A 21,916-nucleotide genomic window follows, 5' to 3' on the forward strand; every position below is an offset into this window, starting at 1 on the left:
CTTCATAGTAGAGCTTTCACTAAATTGCCAAAGCAATGGCAAAAGCAATGTAACCATTCTTGCAAAGAATCAGTGAAAACTACTAAAGAAATGAGAATTACATGGGTTAAAAGAAATAGTATTTATCAAATTGAGGACTTTTAAGGCAACAAGGATTACCATATTCTAATACTAAACAGTGGCTTATTTTATTGCTCATGCAAAGCTTACATAAACTAATTGTTTGATTCCTTGTATGAATCATGTGTTTGGGCTTTTTGCTTTCCACAAAATACCAGGCCTATTGTTGACCTCATAGATAGTAAATATACACAAGGAATTGTATAGTGTACAGACTCTATACTAATAAAGGTGGACATCTTTTTTTATTATGCTAGAGACCCCAGATATACACCATAATTCATCATTTCATACTTTCTAAATAAGTCATTTCCCCCATTACCCTTTAAATACTTTATAGTATTTTATTATTGTTGGTACTGGAATTGAGTGATCTTTTTTTAATTAGAGTTAGGGGACTCCTTTGCGGAGGTTGGCAAAAATTTCTGAATGCCAAAAGAAAGCTAAATTTTTACAAACATGCTCTTCACATAACTACCCAGACATGCATTGAATGCACCAATCCAAGTCAGCTGGCACTAAAAAGAACACAATATTTTAAACAAATGAGTGGGAAATTAGTGGTACATCATTACTAGACTCTGTGCTTTCAGTAACTTTTCTTTTTTCTTTTTGTCTTTGTCTTATTAGGGCTGTACCCGAGGTTCCCAGGCAAGGGGTCCATTAGGAGCTGTAGCTGCTGGCCTATGCCAGAGCCACAGCAACGCCAGATCCGAGCCACGTCTTTGACCTATACCACAGCTCATCAGCTCATGACAATGCCAGATCCTTAACCCACTGAGTGAGGGCAGGGATCGAACCCGCAATTTCATGGTTCCTAGTCGAATTCATTTCTGCTGCGCCACGACAGGAACTCCAGGGTTATAGTTTTTGGCCTACTGAATGCATGATGGTCAAATCTGTAACTACGACCTCAGGAGCACTATTTTCTGTTTTACTGACTCAGATTTTATCTACAAGACTATAAATAAGTTCGAAGAGACAGCATATTATTTAAGACAACTAACATTTTATAAAGGAATAATCATGTATAAAAATACAATCAAGAGCATCAATTCAGTTTAAAAAGCAATTGTTTCCTAGTACCCACTAGGAAATCAAACAATGGAATGCATTCTCTATTTATTACAACTATACCTTGATACACTACTGTACTTGAAGGTGATAAATACAGTAGAACAAATTTCATTTTTTACTCACACTGAACATGATTTGATTTGTAGTAATTACATATAAGACCACATATTAGGGTAACTGATAAAAGGGTTTTATTATTTTTCAAAATTAATAACCCTTCATTTTAACCAAGAGCCCCACTGAAGAAAATTGGATAAATTAAAACAAAGGGTTTTATTTTTATTTATTTTTTGTCATTTTAGGGCCGTACCTGCAGCACATGGAAGTTCCCAGGCTAGGGGTCAAATCGAAGCTGTAGCTGCTAGCCTATGCCACAGCCACAATGCGGGATCCGAGCCATGTCTGCAATCTACACCACAGCTAACAGCAACACCGGATCCCCAACCCACTGAGCGAGGCTAGGGGTCAAACCCTCAACCTCATGGTTCCTAGTTGGATTTGTTTCTGCTGTGCCACGATGGGAAATCTCCTATTTATTTATTTATTTATTTATTTATCTTTTTAGGGCCACACCCATGTCATATGGAGGTTCCCAGGCTAAGGGTTGAATCGGAGCTACAGCTGCCACCCTACACCACAGCCACAGCAATGCCAGATCCAAGATGCGTCTGCCACTTACACCACAGCTCATGGCAACGCTGGATCCTTAATCCACTGAGCAAAGCCAGGGATTGAATCCGAGTCCTCATGGATATTAGTCTGGTCCATTAACCACTGAGCCACGATGGGAACTCCAAAACAAAGGGTTTTACACACTACTTTGATGATCAAATTTGAAGCCTGAGGCCTGCTTGAGGAAATTCTCTTTCTCGTTTGCAAAAGCTGTGGGAGACCATTAACATTACAAGGTCAATTTCAGAAAATACTGATCTCTAAAATATCATGGTCTCACACCCTATGGGGACTTATGGATCTAACTCAATATGGCATGTGCAGACCTGATGACAGAAGTCATCTCAAATATTTCACACATTTACTTATTTTTGGGGGCCACATCGGCAGCACATGGAAGTTCCCAAAATCGGAGCTGTAGCTGCCGGCCTATACCACAGCCACAGCAACACCAGATCCTTAACCCACTGAGCAAGGCCAGGGATCAAACCCACATCCTCACGGATACTACTCAGGTTCGTTACCACTAAGCCATGACAGGAACTCCCTATTCCACACATTTATAAACATAGAAGTTATTGGGTGCACCATCCATAAAGCTGGGTAGCCGCTGAAATTAGGCAAATGGCATAGTAATCCAAAGTGAATGATGAGGTTAAGGCCTCCACACCCAAAGCTGTTGGATATGGTGCAACTATGAACATGGGAAAAATTTCAGATTTGAACAGGTAAAGAAAAACCAGGATAGACTCAACACAGGTAAGTGAAATTGCCAGACTACCAAAAGAAGTTCTTCAAAGGAGATTTCCGCAGAACTTGTTTGCTCCGCAGGAGTAGATAAACCTCAGCTGATAAAAGTTTTATCCAAGCCACAGCTGAGAGCTTGATTAACTGGGAAACAACACAGTTAAATATTATATTCTTTATAGTCACCACTCCAATTTCAGTATCTGCATAGAGAAATACAGAGGGTTACATTGAAATTGTGTATGATGAGGAACGCCACTAAATTAGCTCCCAGGAAAATTATTAATCTTTATAAGTAATTCTTATTTTTTCTCACAGGGATAGATTTCAACTTTCACTTTAACAGTGGCTGAGAACATTTCCTTTGCTGCTTGCTTGTGGATGTTGAGAAAGCAAATCCACTGGCACTTGCAAAGGCTTAGAACATAAACTAACACTAGAAGTAACAGAAACATGAGGCTAAAAGTTGTACTTTAATCACAAAATCACAGAGATTTCATTTGCATATCTTAGAAAGCTAAAAAGTTTTATTTTTAACCAATCAGCAAAAATGTGCCAGACTTTTAATGTTCATAATTTAGAATTATCACATAAATATATTACTTATAAATATAAGCTTTATTTGTAAAATTATTCTTAAACATTTCTTTCCAACACACTTGAAATTTTCATATGTGATTTAAGGAAAAAAACCCACCCTATTTAAAAATGTACTGCTAAACTTCAATGTGCGAATAAACCAGTGTCACCAAACTGAAAAAGAGAAAAAACACAGAAAAGAAACATACTGTGTTGGATATTTGTTTGTTACTACAAATGATGACAATGTGTCCTACATAGTGATCATATACATGCTCTTGTTTCTAGTCATTGTCAGAACCATTTGGAGGTAGGAAAATCAATGCATCACTGAAAATATGCCCAAATGCCCTAAGACGGTATACCCCATACATCATCACATGCATCTGATTAGGCGTCAGTCCATTAAAAGTAACAGCCATATCTGAACAACACCCTTCTACCACCTGGTTGGGGTGATTAGTCATTGCCTCTTTAATAAAAAGCCCAACAGATTTGGTATTAAATACATCTTTTCCTTCAGCGTCTTCTGCATTTTCTGCAAACACTCCAGCATATTTCAGGCAGACTGCTAGCTGCTTATCTTCAGATATCTTCCAAATCATCCCTCCCTGTTCGGGACACTTTTCAGGAATATCGAGAAGGCTGTTAAGTCTTTTCATTGATTCTATACTTAAGACAATTCCTCCTTCCACACTCACATATTCAAGGTCTCCAGATTTTACAGTGTGGCCTAGATAGAAAGGTTGTGATGGATCCTTTTTTAACAAAAAGTACTTTAAGTTTTCAATAATAGCAAACGTCGTGGGGCGTGCAAGGAAGAACCAGTTGTATTGGTCTCTATATTTATCAAAGGCGTATTTGTAAGCTTTTCTCATCATTAACCACATGTCATTTGTTTCCATGTTAATTGACTCAAACACTTTAACATTTTCAGAACTGAAGAACTCTGCTTGGTCACAGTGTTTGGTCCAAGTCTCTTTCACTGCAGCCCATAGACTCACATCTTTGGGTTTTACAAGGATGATACAGTATACCTGAAAGCTCTTACTGAGCTCCATGCGTTCATCCTCTGAAATTTTCAAGATATCTTCTTTATTAGGAGCTTGTAGGTGATGGTGCTCATGGTGGTGCATTCTATTTCCATGAAAAATCCTAATGTGTCCTAGCGTAGTGATCAAGGCACAGAAAATGCTTCCGAGCATTACACCCTTCAAAAATGAACTGCTTTCAGAAAGCATTTTTCCTATAAAGAAGAGAAAGATCCTTAAGATACTGAATAGAAAAAGATTAGTCTAGGGATTTGATTTGGTATTTCTACTATCCTTATATTTTGATCTTAACGTTAAAAAAAAAAATGGGCTCCCAAGTTTGAAATTGAGTTAGTTGCAAATAGTACCAGAGAGTCTAAGAATTTTTTGCTTCCAATGGTATCTGATTACTGCCTGGTATAAACTGGAACTTTGCAGCAACACCTCTCTGTAGTAGAATTTTCTAGTAGGCTATTTTTGCACTTCATCTATGGGAATTTAATTAACCAAGTACTAAACTAAAGCACTAACCCCAGAAACCAATGTTACAGAGGTTGTCTGTCCATCATTCTCTTTAAAGGAGTTTTGTTTCGGGAGTTCCATAGTGGCCTAGTAGTTATAAGATTCAGCATTGCCACTGCTGTTGGCTCAGTTCAGTCTCTGGCTTGGGAACTTCCACATGCCAAGGGTATGGCCAAAAACAAAACAAAGTAAAGGAGTTTTGTTTCATAAGCTTGCATTATGATGTTTAAATACCTCTGTGGATATAGATGGACTTTTATATCAAAAACTTAAATTGAACAGATAAAACTACCTACAACTGGCAAATTGCCAATAGTTTCTGTGTTGGCCTTTGTTCTTAACCTAGTGCTTTATTTAACTGATGGCTGCTGTCCTTAGGTGTTCTGAGTACATCCAAATCAAGTTTCTTAAAATTGATACCATATACGTTAATATTTACCCTTTTGTTCCAAAGACTAAATGGTTTCCAATACAATATTCTAACTAACTGATGTAACAAAAGCCTATAATGAAAATAGTTATTTGAGAATTGAGTCAATATAGGCGTATCTGGGGACCATTAATGAACATTATTTCCTCGAAAGGCATTTTCTTATTCTTTGGGGAAGTAAAAAGGGAAAAGTCTATACTTTCATTTCAATTAGAAATGAAAAGAAAAGCCAACATTAAATACAACTGTTGAGATTTCCCCAATCTCCCTTCTTTCTCCACAAGGAATGTTCTACTGAGCTACTTAGATTTTCCCTTTGTCTCTTAAAGTTAAAAAGAGTCTTAGAAGCTACCTAATGTAATTTTATAGATAGGTAAACAGAAGGTCCACAGAGGTTAAGTAACAGATCTAAAGTTATAGTCAGTGATAGAATGGAACTAGAAATCAGATATCCTCACATCACCGTAATGACTTTTCTATTACAGAATAATGATCTCAACAGTGCTTCTACCCATATTATCGGAAATTTAATAAATTACTGAATAAACTTGTTTTCCTATAAAAGAAAAAAGGTAAGATCTGTTTTGATATTTTGCACCCAACATCAGTATGCTGCTACAAGGAAATCATTCCTTGGTTTTCTTCTAGAGGAAGTGGATTTTGACTTCCACTACCTTAGGACAAGGTGTGGAATAGCTTGACAGATTTAATTCCTACGCAGGGGTGAGAGCTGAGGTGGGGAAAGAGGTATGAAAGCTTTCCCGTGTCACTCACAGAACTTAGTCAACAAATGCAGGTCTAATAAGGAAAAAAGAATTGACAGGAAATGAGCTCTACTTAGAATTGTCAGATGTACTCTAAAATGAATTAGTTTATATAGGATTTTGGCATTATACAATTTTCATCATTTCTGGATAATATATAATTCACTAGTGTCTCTTAGCTTGATACGGCATATGTATGTCAGAATCCTTCCTGATGGGGATACTTACTACTTATGAATCATTTGCACAAATTTTTCTAAGGAGCAGCTTTTTTCTTTTTGCCGTCAGAAAAGGCAACCCCCCCCCCAAACCCCACTAGAGAGGCACATGATAGGATATTCGGTGCAAAGGAGAGGGAAACTTAAACCGCACACGGGCACAAACGAGGCACAAACTACCAGAGTGGCTTTTGAGATGAGTCTTTTTAGATGAAGGTGGTTGGGGTGGAGTATGGAAAAGGGAGGAGGATGAGATGAAGAAGAGAAATGAGGGGGGAAATCAAGACCCCGAGGAGGGGCCAAGGGAGCGCCTCCAGGAAGGCGGCGCTACATCTGCCCGACTCACGGTTCCTCCCACTGCACCTGCCCGGGGACCCCGCGCGGAGCATGCTGGGAGTGGGCCAGGGCCCAGGCCTTCCCCGAAGAGGGGCGGGGCTGGGCCTCTCCGGGGGCCGCTCCAGGTGCCGGCCGATGCCCCTGCACTCACCCGCGTCTAGAACGGCTCAGGGGAGGGAAAGCGCAGCCGCGCACGTCTTTCCTCTCACGTTCGCGCGCCACTCGGTTACGTTCCCGGTCGGGCTGCTCTAGATGCAGGCGGTGTCTTCTCGTTGGTTTCACTAAAGGTGGGGAGGGCCAGGAAGTGGACGCCACGACAGCGCGGGCAGCGAGGCGGGGCCGTCGGCCCGCGCCGACGTCGCAGGGGCCGACACGCACGCAGCGCGCCCTTTCTCCCCGCCCCCCGCGGAGTTCAGAGGCGCGCGTCTTGGCGTGACCCGCACGCTCGCCCGTACCCAATGGGACGCCCGAGAGTCGTGCGTGCGTACGACCCACCGACACCTCCCACCGGGGCACCTTCCTGCCGTGGAAACTGCGAGAGTTAAGAAGTGCCTTGCAGGAGGCTGGGTTCCTGCGGGCTCGCTAGGTGGTTTCTCTGAGGAGCCTCTGCGGCATTGCGCTCTCACCTTGACCAGAGGGTGCTCCAGCCAGTACTCCCGGGCTGAGGTTAAATGCAGTGAGCTAGTCATCGAATTATGAGGGCAAGAATTCGCTATGGTTATTGGAATGCCATCTGAAGCCCTACTGTTCGGAATCCAGTCCTGTCTTCACCGCGTTCTTTGGTATGCTGGGGAAGTTACTTCACCTCAGTTCCCTCCTTTCTAAAGTACAGAAAATACCACAGTAGTGCGGTCTCACAGAAGACGAAATGAGATAGTGCCAAAGACCCAGCCTAGAGTAAGCATTCATGAACTGTTAGCTGTTATGTTGTTCATCCACATAGCACTAGCGCTTAACTGCCAGCACGCAGTGGACAATACGTATTTGTGGAAGTAATGATTGTTAGAGCTACAGATGAGGAACTTTCTAAAGGGCACACAGTAATTAACGGGAGAGGTGAAACAAGAATTCAGCTCTAATTACAAGTGTAGAGCTCTCTTTCTGCTAAATATGTGATAGGTCTTTTAAAATTCACGTTTGTGGAAGAAAGAGCTTTATGCTAAAAAGCATACATTCTTACATGTTTTTTAAATGTACTGTTAACAGAGTACATCCAAATATCTTTGGTGACAACGCAGGCCTAATTTCCTAAAGGCACATTTTTGAGTATTGGCAATGACCCAGTTTAAGTGGACTGAAGTTTTCAGGAAGCACTGAAATAATGAACAAATAGAATAGATTTTAGGTGATTACTCTCCTGGCAGCACTACCGTGAACAAAATTAGCCCCCTGCCTTCAAGGAACTCTCAGTCTAGCAGGGAAGAAAGACATCAACCAATTCATTACAAATGCATGAACTGTGGTGGTAGTATGTTCTGCAAGGGAATATAGAGATGAATTTTAGAACTAGAAAAGAGCTTAAGACTGGGGAGTATCTCCACTATATTTTGTTAAATAATATATATTGCCTATTGTCATATATTATTGTTGGTGCAAGTTCCTGTGCCCAGAGCATGGTGAAGCCAAACAAACTGAAACGTCGAAGTTTGGAGCAGAGAAAAGTTTACTGCAGGGCCGTGCAAGGCCACGGGGGGAGTGGTTCGCAGGGTAATTGAGGAGCTTGTGCACAGTTCTCCGATTGGCTGATGATGAGGTCATGATTCTTAGGCTCAAGGAGGTTTGGGGGCTGTGTTCTCAGGGTCATCAAGTAGTTAACATTTTCCACTTGGTGGGGGGGATTTTCACATTTGTAAAACAAGTAAGGAAATAGGCATCTGAGGTGGTTATCTAGGTACTTCAGAGAGGAGGTAAAGCGGAGGATATGGAGGAAGGGCCAGTCCAGGGAAAGCCCTATAGGGTCCTGCTCAGTTAGATTATACGTAAATAAACGTGTATGTATATATATGTACATAAGTGAAACAAGTTAGAGAATGTAATATTATACTTTGGTGAAAACAAAATTTTATATATGCGTACATATGTTTGCTGAGTTTGTATGAACAAGGGGAGTTAAAATCTCAGCAGGCTTATTGATCACATCAGGAGGTCGAGGTGTGGCTGATTAGCTGATTAGTTTTGTCTTTATACATCCTCTATTTTGTTTCACTGGTTATAACAACATTTGTTATTTTTGAGTTTGAAGAACAGCAAATAAAGGGATCTTTAAAATTAGAGGGATAAAATGAATAAGAAGGAAAGATACCAATAAAAATACCTTTTAAAGAGTGCAGAGAATCAGTCTCGCCTTGTAAAAAGGGACCAAGGAAAGACAGAAATGGCACTCAAAATTCAGAGGCAGTGACAAGGAGACAATTTTTTTTTTTTTTTTTGTCTCTTTAGGGCGGCACCCATGGCATATGGAGGTTCCCAGGCTAGGGGTCAGATCAGCTGTAGCTGCCGGCCTACACCACAGCAATTCAGGATCCAAGTGGTGTGTCTGTGACCTACCCACTGAGTGAGGCCAGGGATCGAACCCTCATCTTCATGGATACTAGTCAGGTTCATTACCGCTGAGCCACAGTGAGAACTCCCCAGACAAGGAGACGATTTAAAATGCTGCTTCTTTGCAGGTTCGATCCCTGGTCTTGCTCAGTGGGTTAAGGATCTGGTGTTGCCATTAGCTGTGGTGTAGGTTGCAGGAGCCGCTCAGATCCTGCGCTGCTCTGGCCGTAGTGTAGGCCGGCAGCTACAGCTCTGATTCGACCACTAGCCTGGGAACCTCCATATGCTGTGGGTGTGGCCCTAAAAAGATCAAAAAATAAAATAAAATGCTCCTTCTTTCTAGTACAGGAAAGAATACCAACTGAAAATACTGATACAAAATGCTCTGAAACAATAAACCATGGGATTTTCAACACCAGAAGCACTATTGATGAGAAATGGTCTAAGAATCCAGTTCTCTACTTAAAGCAGAGCTTTTGCATCTGGAGTGAGGTGATTGCAATCTTAAAATGACTTTCCACATTGTAACCCTAATTAAAAATATATATGCAGTTAGTTTCTTCTATTTATAAATATTTGGCCCAGCAAACCCACATCTTGTAATCTCTCCTTCAGAAATTAAAGCACCAGCATATAAGGCTAAATGTATGTCATATGCATTGTTGTTTATAATAGTGGGAAATATCCATCAATAAGAGAATAGTTGAATTAATTACAGTGCATCCATATAGCATATAAGCATAAAATAAACAGTTTATTTCAGCTGCACTAAACACTTAACACACTAACCTGAACCTTGTTTGGGGTAGGGTTGCTTTTGAATTTGATTGCCTTCATGTACCCAGCCAGTAAGGCAAAACTGCATTGAAAACTGACAACACTGCATTTTTGGTAAAGCCCTCCTGCCAAGTGCATGCATTATTTAGTATGACAAGTCATTAATTTTTAGTAATTGGTGATCACTTTCATGTGAACACTCACATTTTCAAAATCTGTCCAAAGGCCTTTGGGAAATTAACATTGCTTTCCACAACAGTTCACTGGAATAATAAATATTGAAGAAAATCTAAAGTGGATTGTTTTCTGCATAACATCTTTTTGGAGGGTTAAAAATGTCTTCTATGTTTACTGAAATTAATACCTGTAATATATGTACCTCTTTTGCCCAGAATTTGACTACTGTTCATCTTCAATAAACAAATTCCCTTGTCTGAGCAAATTCATTATTTCCATTTGAGTATAGATTGGTCCCTAAATGAACCTCACTTGTGTTTTCAAGCATATTCATGCTTGCAATCTCATTTCAAAATGTTTTTCCATTTGATGACCATCTGGAAGCGTTCTTTTTTTTTTAATTAACAAACCCATTTGCCTGCCAACAAATATGTATTAATGTTTACAGTAGGTCAGGAATTGTGTTAGATACTGTTTTCTCAAAACCCTTTATATTATGAGGGATTTCAAACATACACAGAAATAGAAACGTATAATGAAGTCACACGTACTATTTAACATCATCAACTCTAAGCCAGTCTTGTTGCATCTTCACCCTTTCCACTTCCCTCCCTTCCAGATTATTGTAAAGCAATTCTGGGACATGTCATTTCATCCATAAACATTTCAAAATGTATCTGTAAGAGATAAGGCCTTCTTTAAAAAAACCCAACAAGACCACTAGAAAACTAAAAAGTGATTAATTCCTTAATATACTTAAGAAATTACTTAACAGTGTTCAAATTACCAATAATATCACAAATGTCATGATATTTTAATAATCTGAATCAGAATCCAAATAGTCTACCCACTGTGATTGGTTTTGTCTCTCTCTCTTTTTCCTTTTTGGCTGTCCTCAAGGCATATGGAGTTCCTTGGCCAGGGATCAGATCTGAGCTGAAGTTGCAGCCTGTGCTGCAGCTAGGTCCAGTTAGCTGGATCCTTAACCCACTGAGCAGGAACGCTAGGGTTTGTGTCTCTTAAGTCTCTCTCTCTCTTTTTTTTTTTTTTTTTTTTGGCTTTTTAGGGATGCACTTGCAGAGGTTCCCAGGCTAGGGGTCAAATTGGAGCTGTAGCTGCTGGCCTACACCACAGCCACAGCAATGCAGGACCTGAGCCGCGTCTGCGACCTACGCCACAGCTCACAGCAACGCCAGATTCTTAACTCACTGAGCAAGGCCAGGGATCAAACCTGTGTCCTCATGGATACTAGTCGTCCAGTGGTCCAGTTCGTTAACTACTGATCCATGATCGGAATTCCTCTTAGGTCTCTTTAGTCTATAGGTTTCTTTCTCTCTGTCCCCTCCCCCCCCCGGATATTTCTTTGTTGAAGTCTGGTTATTTGTCTTGTACATTTACTCACTGTCTGGTGCAGATAACCTCATTCTGATTCCTTTAGTATGTTTCTCTGTTCTTATTGTTCCTTATAAATGGGTAGTTGGATCTAAAGTAGGGTTGCCAGATTTAGCAAATAAAAACACAGAGTAGGAGTTCCCACTGTGGCACAGTGGAAACGAATCTGACTAGTAACCATGAGTTTTCGGATTTAATCCTCAGCCTCTCTTAGTGGGTTAAGGATCCAGCAATGCCGTGAACTCTGGTATAGGTTGCAGGTATGGTTCAGATCCTGCATTACTGTGGCTGTGGTGTAGGCCTGTAGCTGTAGCTCTGATTCAACCCATGCTTTGGGAACCTCCATATGCCATGGGTGTGGCCCTAAAAGAACAAAACAAAAAACCTTCGGGATACTCAGTTAAAATTGAATTTCAGATAAACAATGAATACTTTTTTAGTATAACTATGTCTCAAACGTAGCACATGGGACATAGTAAATATTGCATGGCCTATGCTTACACTAAAAATATTTGTTGTTTATCTGAATTTCAGTTTTAGCTGGGCATCCTGAAATTTATCTGGCAACCATTACCCTAATCTAAAACCTTTGTTTGGAGTTCTCTTGTGGTGCAGTGGTTTAAGGATCTGGTGTTTTCACTGTAGTGGCTTGGGTCGCTGATGTGGCACGGGTTTGATCCCTGGCCTGGGAACTTCCACATGCTGCTGGAGCAGTCGGAAAAAAAAAAAAAAAAAGCATTGTTTGATTTAGGTTCAATTTTTTGGGGAAAGGTGAATTACTTCTTAATGATGGTGTGTGCTTCCTTTGGGAATATTATGTCTGGTTGTCTTTATTATAGCTGCCATTGCTGCCTAGATCCACCATTCATTAGGGTTGCAATATGGTGATCTTCTAATTTTCCAAGGCTTTTTTTTTGGCCGTGGCATGGGGCAGCCTGATGTGGGATCTCAGTTCCCAGACCAAGGATTGAACCTGGGATTCAATAGTAGAAAAAATAAAATCCTAACTGCTGGACCACCAGGTAACTCCTCTAAGGCATATTTTTTTTATTGTTTTCTGCTTTTTTTTTTTTTAGGGCCACCCTTGCGGCATTTGGAAGTTCCCACGCTACGGGTCAAATTGGAGCCACAGCTGCAGGCCCACACCACAGCCACAGCAACACCAGATCTGACCTGCACCACAGCTCACGGCAACACTGGATCTTTAATTCACCGAACAAGGCCACAGATTGAACCCAAATCCCTGTGGATACTAAGTTGGATCCGTTTCTGCTGTGCCACAATGGGAACATCCTCCAAGGCATAGTTGTAAGACAAGTTTGGTGTAGTGATTAAGAGGTCAGGCTTTGGCATAGGAAAGACTTGGTATGAGCTCTGGCTCAGCCACTTTCTTAGCTGTGTGACTTAGGACATGTTGGTTTATTTTTCTCAGTCTTAGCTTCCTCACCTGTAAAACAAGGCTAATAAAATTATATGTATGTCGTGAGATTTTTTTAGAGGATCAAATGAGTTAAGGTATGTGGAAGATTTAGAACAGTGTCCAGCACACAGTAGGTGCTCCTAAGAGCTGTCTATTATATATTGAAGAATTGGAGCCTTTCTGTGAGGATGGCTTTCCCACCTTGGATATGAAATTTAATACACAATTTACAATCTCAAAAAAAAGAGCCTTTCAAATTCAAGATTCCCCAATATTAAAAACTTTAAATCCTCCATTCAGCACTTAAATTATATTTTCACATGGTAAAAATTATGAGAAAGAGGTACAGAATGAAAAGCCTCTCTTACTTGTCCAGTGCTTTGCAGTTAATAAAGACGTTCTTCACATGAATCCATTCTTTTTTTTGTTGTTTGTCTTTTTAGGGCTGCACCCACAGCGTATGGAGGTTCCCAGGCTAGGGGTCGAATCGGAGCTGGAGCAGCTGGCCTACGCCACAGCACATCAGAGCCGAGCTGCATCTTTGACCTACACCACAGCTCTCGGCAACGACAGATCCTTAACCCACTGATTGAGGCCAGGGATCGAACCCACAACCTCATGGTTCCTGGTTGGATTTGTTAACCACTGCGCCACGATGGGAACTCTGAAGTTCTTGTTTCTTTCTCAAACTACACCCTCCCTTTCCCCATCCTTGGTCTCTTTGTCCTCTTCTGAATGTAGTTGTTCCCCAAGGTTCTGTCCTTGAGTCATTTTTATTATTGTATCCTTCCCCTTTAATATCTACTCATTAGCTTCTTCTATTCAAATAGCTTCAACCCTTCCCTTTGGGAAGATGATTTCCAAATATTTATTTCTGGCTTCTACCTCTTGAATTTTTGACTGCAAATTTCAATTGCCTGCTTGATGTTTCCATATTGCTGTTTCAGACAGAATCTTACATTCAGTGGGTCTGCTTATCTAGATCCTGATTTTAACCAGTCAGCTATATAAATCAAACAAACATGGAGCCAACTGAGGAAGTTTGAGTGTTTACTGATGACACTGAAGGCTTGAAAACTTCCATATGCTGCACATTTGGCCCTAAAAAGCAAAAATAAATAAAGGCTTAATGTTACCTTATTTATTTATTTATTGTCTCTTTTTAGGGCATCACCCGCAGCATATGGAGGTTCCCAGGCTAGGGGTCAAATCGGAGCTGTAGTCACTGGCCTACACCACAGACACAGCAATTATCTTTAACCCACTGAGTGAGGCCAAGGATCAAACCCGTGTCCTCATGGGTACTAGTCGGGTTTGTTACTGCTGAGCCATGACGGGAACTCCCTAATATTACTTTTTTTAGATGGTTGAGATAATTATATGTGGCTATGTAAAGAATATCTTTCAGAAATACCAAAATGTTGATGGATAATATCGTATGATGTCTGGAATTTACTTCAAAATAATCCAGTTGGGGAAAGAGTAACTGTATTGATGAGAAAAAAGATTGGCTACGAGTTGATAATCCTTGAGCCAGGTAATGGGTATATGGGATTTCAATATCCTATTCTCTCTCTTTTTCTCTCTGTTTGGAAATTTGCATAATAAAACTAATAAAAGCTTAAATAGGCCCCAAACCAAATTGATTAACCTTGCCTACATCCATCTCCTGACAATAATTTCTCCTTATCTTCCCAGTCACTTATTACGAAAACGCAAAACTCTTGATTTCTTCCTTCTCCCTGACCTCTACACCCAGCCAGTTGCTAAGTTGGGTCAAGACTACCTTCACTGTAAATCCTGCTTCTTTCTTTTCTTTCCTGTTCAAAGTGCTACCACTCTATTAAATCCCTAAGTACTTCTTGCCTGCACTAGTGTAATAGCATTCATAAATTTCTCCCCGTTTCCAGTCCCTCCTCACTTGGTGCATGTAAAACATCTAGCACAGTGCTTGGTACTTAGTCCCTTCTACCTTTCTCCTTAATCGTGAATTCATCTTCCTCCCTGAGGCTTGTTTTACCCGCTGATGATATTTCCCTTCCCTGAGACTGCTCCTCACTCCTTTCATTCTTTTTTTCTCTTTTCATTCACACCCTCAACATATGGAAGTTCCTGGGCTAGGGATCAAACCTATGTCACTGCTGTGGCAATGCCAATCCTTAATGCACTACAGCAGGCTGGGGATCAAACCTGTGCCACCTCAGAGACAATGCTGGATCCTTAACCCCCTGTGCCACAGGAGGAACTCCCTCACTCCCTTTCAGAATTGCTTTCTTCCCTATCCCTCCTAGATCCTGAAGCCTCACTGTTGCCTCCACTTCACCCAACTGCTATGCTTTGTGGATGAATTGTGTGTCTGAATAAAGACTGATTTCTTAGTTCCAAAGTTAGAGCAGGGGAATTCTCTGGTGGCCTAGCGCTTAAGGATTCAGCAGTGTTGTCACCTCTGGCTCGGGTTTGATCCGCGGTCTGGGAACTTACACATACTGTGGGCAAGGCCAAAAAAAAAAAAAAAAAAAAACCCAAATAAAAATACCCCCACAAAGTTAGAGCAGGATTTTTCTTAGCTGTAGATGAGTGGAGCCCTTACGTACAAACAAAACAGGCATACTAAGTGTGAGAAAGCAAAATTTAAAGCTGCCTCTTGTTCCCTCAACTCTTTGGTGGAGAAGAAAATGGAACATCTCTATCTAGAGGGATCAGCTTCTAGATCCAGGCAGGGTAGGGTAAAAGCCAGTGGCAAAGAAGGGGCTAGGTGGATATTATTTCAGCAAATTGGGGACTTCTGGAGGAAATACCTCTTACCTTGTGTGGCTAAGGGAAGTTGAGAGGAGCTACCTCCAATGGGTCTCACAAGGACAGCATCAGCAGTATGGGTTGGGCAAAGGCCCTGTTGCTCAGGGCTGTCCCAGAGAAGTGGTTATAGAACCCTTACCTTTGGTGGACTGGCTAGGTGTAGTTCTGTCTGTTAAGAGAGCAGCCAGGCATTCAGGGGCTGGACTAACCAAGCACAAAGAACCCCCCTATCCTTTAAAAAGAAAATGCTATAAATCAATCACATTCTTACATTTTAAGCATAATGGTTGCAACTAAAACCAAACTTCTGTATTATAATCAAGATGCATCTGCCTGTTTTATCTTTAAGGCCCACAGGCTTCAACTAATTTAGGGGACCATCTGGTGAGAAAGAAAGTCTTATTACAAAGTGGTATTTGTTTGCAGCCTCAGGCATCAGAAGGGATTGTTCTGGGGATCCCAACCAGTTTCCTGTGCCAGCGCCCAGTGCTCCTTACCCTGGCACTTAGGTAGAAAGGCACAGCTCTTGGAGTCGGACAAGATTCAATTCCTCCTCCAGCATTCACAAACTGAGTGTCTTGAGTCACAGGATTTAAGAGGTTTGAATTTCTTCAGTTTCCTTATATGTAAAATGGGAATTAGATTATACCTGAAGTTGCCAGGAAGATGAAAGGAGATAAAGTCTCCCAGAGGGAACCTGGAAACATTGCTTCCTTTCCCTTGATCCATAACTTAATCCTCCATCTTATTCCCTTTGAGCCTTGCTCTTCTTGCCTTCTTTGCCCAATATCCACTTTCAGATGGGTAGATGTGGGCATGCTTTTACACAGATCTTTGAACAAAAGGTCTGAAAAATAAGTTTTATTCAAATGCTGTTATTTGTTCACTTCTATAGAAGGTAAAGAATTGAAATGGAATTGCCTTGGGATATAGTTGTCAGAAGGCAGTTTTGCCTCTTCTGCAGTATGCTAAATAAATCTTGTTTTCCAAGTCCTTCTGTCCTACATTTAAGTAGTTGAAGGGATGAGACCAGTTAGCTGGGACAGATGCCAGTTGCAGCTCAGGGACAGGAGGAGAGGGAGTTAGAAAGCGGGTTGGTTAGAGATGGAGAATCTGGGAATGGGCATGCTTTTATTTTTATTTCTTTGTTCATCTTCTATATTTTATTTTGTTTTCTATTTTATTATTTCTGCTCTTATTTTTATTGTACCATTCCCCTTTGGATTTATATGGATGTTCTTTTTTTTCTTTAAAAAAATTTTTTATTATAGTTGATTTACAGTGTTCTGTCAGTTTCTGCTGTATATATATATACATTCTTTTTCTAATATTCTATCATGTTCTATCACAAGTGATTGGATATAGTTCCCTGTGCTATCTAACAGGACCTCATTGCTTATCTTCCCTAAATGTAATAATAGTTCAGGATGCTTTCAGAGTCTAACTGGGTAACAGCTACTTTAGGTGACAGCTTTATTTCAAGTGAAACTATTGATTTGTCTGTATTCCTACTTAGATTTCTAGGAATCTAAAATTTACTCTAAATCAGGAAACAAATTTAAAAAGTGATAATTGAATTTCCTCTAAAATTTCCTCTAAATAAGGAAACGAACTTAAAAAGTGATAATTGAGATTGGCAGAGTGTAATAGCTGAAGCCGGAACTTCATTGCACTATACTCTATACTTTTGTGTGTGTTTGAAAATGCCTGTAATTAGAAGTGTTTTGTTTATGTAACAATTATGGGACAATGGAGATCACTTAAGAACTGTTGAGGTTTTTTTTTTTTTTTTTTTTTTTTTTTTGGTCTTTTTGTCTTTCTAAGGTGCACCCGTGGCCTATGGAGGTACCTAGGCTAGGGGTCGAATCAGAGCTATAGCTGCTGGCATACACCACAGCCACAACAATGCAGGATCTGAGCCGTGTCTGCAACCTACACCACAGCTCACGGCAACACCAGATCCTTAACCCACTGAGCGAGGCCAGGGATCGAACCCGAGTCCTCATGGATGCTAGTGAGGTTCATTAACCCACTGAGCCATGATGGGAACTCCCAAGAACTGTTGAGTTTGATGTCATATCAGTAAAGCTACTAGAGGATATTTGACCCAAAAGAACTCCTTAGAGGAAATACAGTGATTTCTATAATTCTTATCTAGCTAACTGGATTTACTTAAAGGATTAGAATAGCATGCTGATAAGACATTTGATGGATATAATATAAATTGGCCTCAAAAAGTTTTTTTTTTTTTTTTAAGAGCCATACCTGTGGCATATGGAAGCTCCCAGGCTATGGGTAGAATTGGAGCTGCCAGCCACAGCCACAGCAATGCCAGATCCAAGCCTTATCTATGACCTACTCTTCAGCTCAAGGCAATGCTGGATCCTTAACCCAATGAGCGAGGCCACATCCTCTTGGATACCGGTTGGGTTCTTAACCTGCTGAGCCACAAGAAGAACTCCCCTCAAAAAGTTTTTAACAAGATGTCAAGAGTATTATTTTTTTTTGGCTTTTTAGGGCTTTTTAGAGCATAATGGAAGTTCCCAGGCTAGGGGTTGAATTGGAGCTGCAGCTGCCAGCCTACGTCACAGCCACAGCAGTGCTGTATCCAAGCTGTGTCTGTGACCTACACCACAGCTCACGGCAATGCTAGATCCCCAGCCCACTGAGCAAAGCCAGGGATTGAACCCGCATCCTCATGGATACTAGTCGGATTTGTTTCTGCTGTGCCATGACAGGAGCTCCCAAGACTACTGTTTTTAAGGGAATTGAGTCATTGTAGAACCGTGACCCCGTTTCCTCTGAGTAGATGTCACCTTAAAAATAGGAAACACATAGAGATAAAGAAGGTTAAGGACATTACTTTGACATTTTGAAAGCATGATTTCTTAGGAATTGCAGGAAAAATGGGGGGCTAGTTTAAAAAAAATCTTTATAGAAGATTCAAAGGAAGGAATGCATAGTGAAATCTCCAAGTGGACAATTACATGAAACTTTCTGACAATAAAAAGCTTAGCTGATGGAAATAAACCATAAGGGGCTCGCATGGGTATGTTCACTGGTAGCTATGAAGACTGGCTTTAATTGTTGCTCTGAGTTGTTGCTAAACTACTTAGGGATATTCTGAAAACCTTGCTTGGAAAGGCCCTAGGCATGAAGACTTATTATTGAATGACCTAATAATAATTCACTCATGTAAATGTATACATATGTGTTTGATACTAGACTAGCAGCTGGGATTGATTGTGGATCACAGGAGAACAGATTTTTTTTCCTGCTATGATTGGCATTTTCAAAGGTAGATACTTTTATATAGATACTTGCAATCCATCCTGTTAGGCCGGGAGTGGGTGTACAAGTAAAAACTAGTAGGGGAGAAAAATAGTCTGCCCTCAGAGGCTTTCTCTTCCCTTCAGGGTGAGGATTGCTAGGCCTGCTGACAGTGGAAAAATGAGTCAAAAGCTTCCTTGTTGAGAGGTTTTACCCTTCTACCTGAAGGAACAAAAATGAAGTAGCAAGTTCACACATGGTGGTAGTTGCAGTGCAACACATTTCAGGAAGAGAGCTGAAGGGGCAAGCTATAATTCTGATAGGACCAGCTATGTAATTTGCAGGACTCAGTGCAAAATGAAAATGTGGGGCCCCTTGTTCAGGAATTATTCAGTATTTCAAAGTAGTGACAGCAGAATATTACATATGTGGATATGTACTCTTCTAAGTGTGGGATACTGTGTGATAGCACAGGTTGTATTGTTGTAGTCCCACCAAGCTGACCTTACTTCTGGGCAGTAGGAATAATGATAACAAAAATTCAGAAGGTATAATAGAAAGGTATAAAGCAGAAAATCAAGATCATCTAAAGTCCCACCACCTAGAAACGACCATTTTTTTATATTGCAGAGATTTTTTGGTATACATATACATATCGTACAGGTTTTTTTGGTGTGTGTGTCTTTTTAGGGCCGCACCCTTGGCATATGGAAGTTCCCAAGTTAGGGGTTGAATCAGAGCTGTAGCTGCCGGCCTACACCACAGCCACAGCAATGTGGGATTCAAGCCACGTCTGTGACCTACACCACATCTCATGGCAATGCCAAATCCTTAATTCACTGAGCGAGGCCAGGGATCGAATCTGAGTCCTCATGGATACTAATCGTGTTCGTTAACATGTGAACTCCCAAACAGGTTTTTATACTATGGAGATAGTATGTTAAAAAAGAGATAAGGCCTAAAATGGAGTCGCTTGTGCTAAACCCATGCTGCCAAACCAAGACTTGATACTTAACCTAATTCCAGTTTCAGCCTCTCCCAGAAATGTAATCTTAACTAGTCAGTCTGGAATTTCCTGGTCAGCACTAATGTGATAATCCACTTGTTAGACCCCTGCTGCTCTGCTCCGCCAGAGGAATGTGATCTTGCCTGAAATAGTCCACTCTTTGCTAGTAACTTTCTTTTCCCTCCCTCCTTCTGCTTATAAAATTTTTCCATTTTTGTACAGCTCCTTGGAGCTCCTTTCTGTTTACTTGATGGGATGCTGCTCAATTCATGAATTGTTGAACAAAGCCAATAAGATCTTTAAAATTTTGTTATTTAACAGATTTGGTGGCAGCAGTGAGATTGAAGGAGACTTCTGACAGCTTCAGGGACAATGAGAAATACAGGCCCAATGCCCTGTGAATCCTTTGAGTTCTTTGTCTTTTTTGAAGTTTCTGAGGGCCACAGGTAAGTTCCTCTGGGTTCTGAGCTCTACCTTCTTTGCATTGAGCTCCCAATCTAATTGTCTTTCTGTAGCTTTCAAATTAGGAACTTCTGGTAGTTAGATTACAATTCCCTATTTGATTGGAAACTCCAGACCCTGGTTTAGTCCCCAGATTCCATGCTGGGGACCGCTGGCAATTCAGTCAGTAGGTCCCCACTTTTTTTTTTTTTTTTTTTTTTTTGCTTTTTAGGGCTGCACTCGGGGCATATTGAGGTTCCCAGGCTAGGGGTCGATTCTGAACTATAGCTGCTGGCCTACGCCACAGCCACAGCAACGCAGGATCTGAGCTGTGTTTGCAACCTGCACCACAGCTCACGGCAGCGAGGGATCCTTATTCCACTGAGCGAGGCCAAGGATCAAACCCACAACCTCATGGTTCCTAGCCAGATTCATTTCCACTGTGCCACGACGGAAACTCCCATGGTCCCCATTTGTTTAGAATCCCAGTCTGCAGTCCGCATGTGTTAGGTTTGTTGGCTCAGTCCTTTCCCCAGTCCCAGGTTCCCCACTGGGAATTGGCAGTGGTGCACAGGGCCTTCTCTTGGCCAGGCTGCAGAAACAGTTCTTGGTTCTTGCTGGTGTGTTAACGTGCACATGTTCGTTTATCTTGTTTTGTGTAGATAAAGCCTATTGCTAATGGGAATCTCGGAAGCCAAAAGTCAGAAAATTGGTGTGCATGAATCGAACACTTCAAATCTGATGGAGCACTCACTACTTAACTCTAAGACTCCTGTGTTAGGATACGTTGATAATGGAGTGGTTACCCACCAACCTCATGAAAATTTCCATGCCGTGAGGTATACTGTAAAATACCACACAGTCCCCAACTTAGCAGCACAGCCCTCTTAGATATTACAGTAATCTCATATCTGCAGTTTCAACTTCCATAGTTTCTGTTACCTCTAGTCAACTATGGTCCAAAAATAATAAATGGAAAATTCTAGAATAAACAATTTATACATTTTAAATTGCACATTGTTCTGAATAGTGTGATGAAAACTTGTGCTGCCAACTCCATTCTGCTCAGGATTCACAACCATTGACATACATTGTCTGCTCCTGACATCCAACCAGCGACATCATTGTGGCTTGATGATCCAGGATCACCTGAAGCAGATAATCATCCTGACATTTTATCAGAAAGTCAGCAGTAGTGTAACACTACATCACAATGCCCATGTCATTCACCTTACTTCATCTCATCACATAGGCATTTTATCATCTCACATCATCACAAGAAGGTTGAGTACATAAGGTATTTTGTAACAATAAGATGTTTTGTGACAGTGACCACATTCACATAATTTTCATTACAGTGTATTATAATTGGTCTATTTTATTATTAGTTATTATTGTAAATTTCCTACTGTGCCTAATTTCTAAATTAAACTTCATAACAGGTATGTGTAGGAAAAAATACAGTATCTATAGGAGTCAGTACTACCCATGGTTTTAGGCATCCACTGGGGTCTTGGAATGTATCCCCTGTGATTAAGGAAGAACTGCTATAATTTGGCTCTGAGAGGGACCCAAAAGACTTAGCTGAAAAAATGGGATT

General features: G+C 40.8%; 1 protein-coding gene and 1 long non-coding RNA gene across 3 annotated transcripts in view; one reads left to right on the forward strand and one right to left on the reverse strand.

Annotated features, from left to right (window-relative positions):
- Window positions 1,110-6,827, reverse strand: C1GALT1C1 (C1GALT1 specific chaperone 1). Its single transcript, XM_003135326.5, has 2 exons — window positions 6,648-6,827; window positions 1,110-4,441 (listed from the first exon to the last, which is right to left on the reverse strand). Exon 2 carries the CDS (start codon window positions 4,434-4,436, stop codon window positions 3,480-3,482), a length of 957 nt encoding a protein of 318 aa, XP_003135374.2. The 5' UTR covers window positions 4,437-4,441; window positions 6,648-6,827; the 3' UTR covers window positions 1,110-3,479.
- LOC102165926 overlaps window positions 6,962-21,916 on the forward strand; it is a 62,782-nt gene continuing 47,827 nt past the window's right edge. For both annotated transcript variants that reach the window (XR_002340593.1, XR_002340592.1), the window contains exons 1-2: window positions 6,962-7,278; window positions 20,197-20,321. This is a non-coding gene — a long non-coding RNA (uncharacterized LOC102165926). The remainder of the gene's footprint in view (window positions 7,279-20,196; window positions 20,322-21,916) is intronic.

The sequence above is a fragment of the Sus scrofa genome, chromosome X (genome assembly GCF_000003025.6).
Source record: "Sus scrofa isolate TJ Tabasco breed Duroc chromosome X, Sscrofa11.1, whole genome shotgun sequence".
NCBI lineage: Eukaryota > Metazoa > Chordata > Mammalia > Artiodactyla > Suidae > Sus > Sus scrofa.

Coding starts and splice junctions, on each gene's coding strand:
- C1GALT1C1 (XM_003135326.5), bottom strand. CDS start 4,436: ATGCTTTCTGAAAGCAGTTCATTTTTGAAGGGTGTAATGCTCGGAAGC.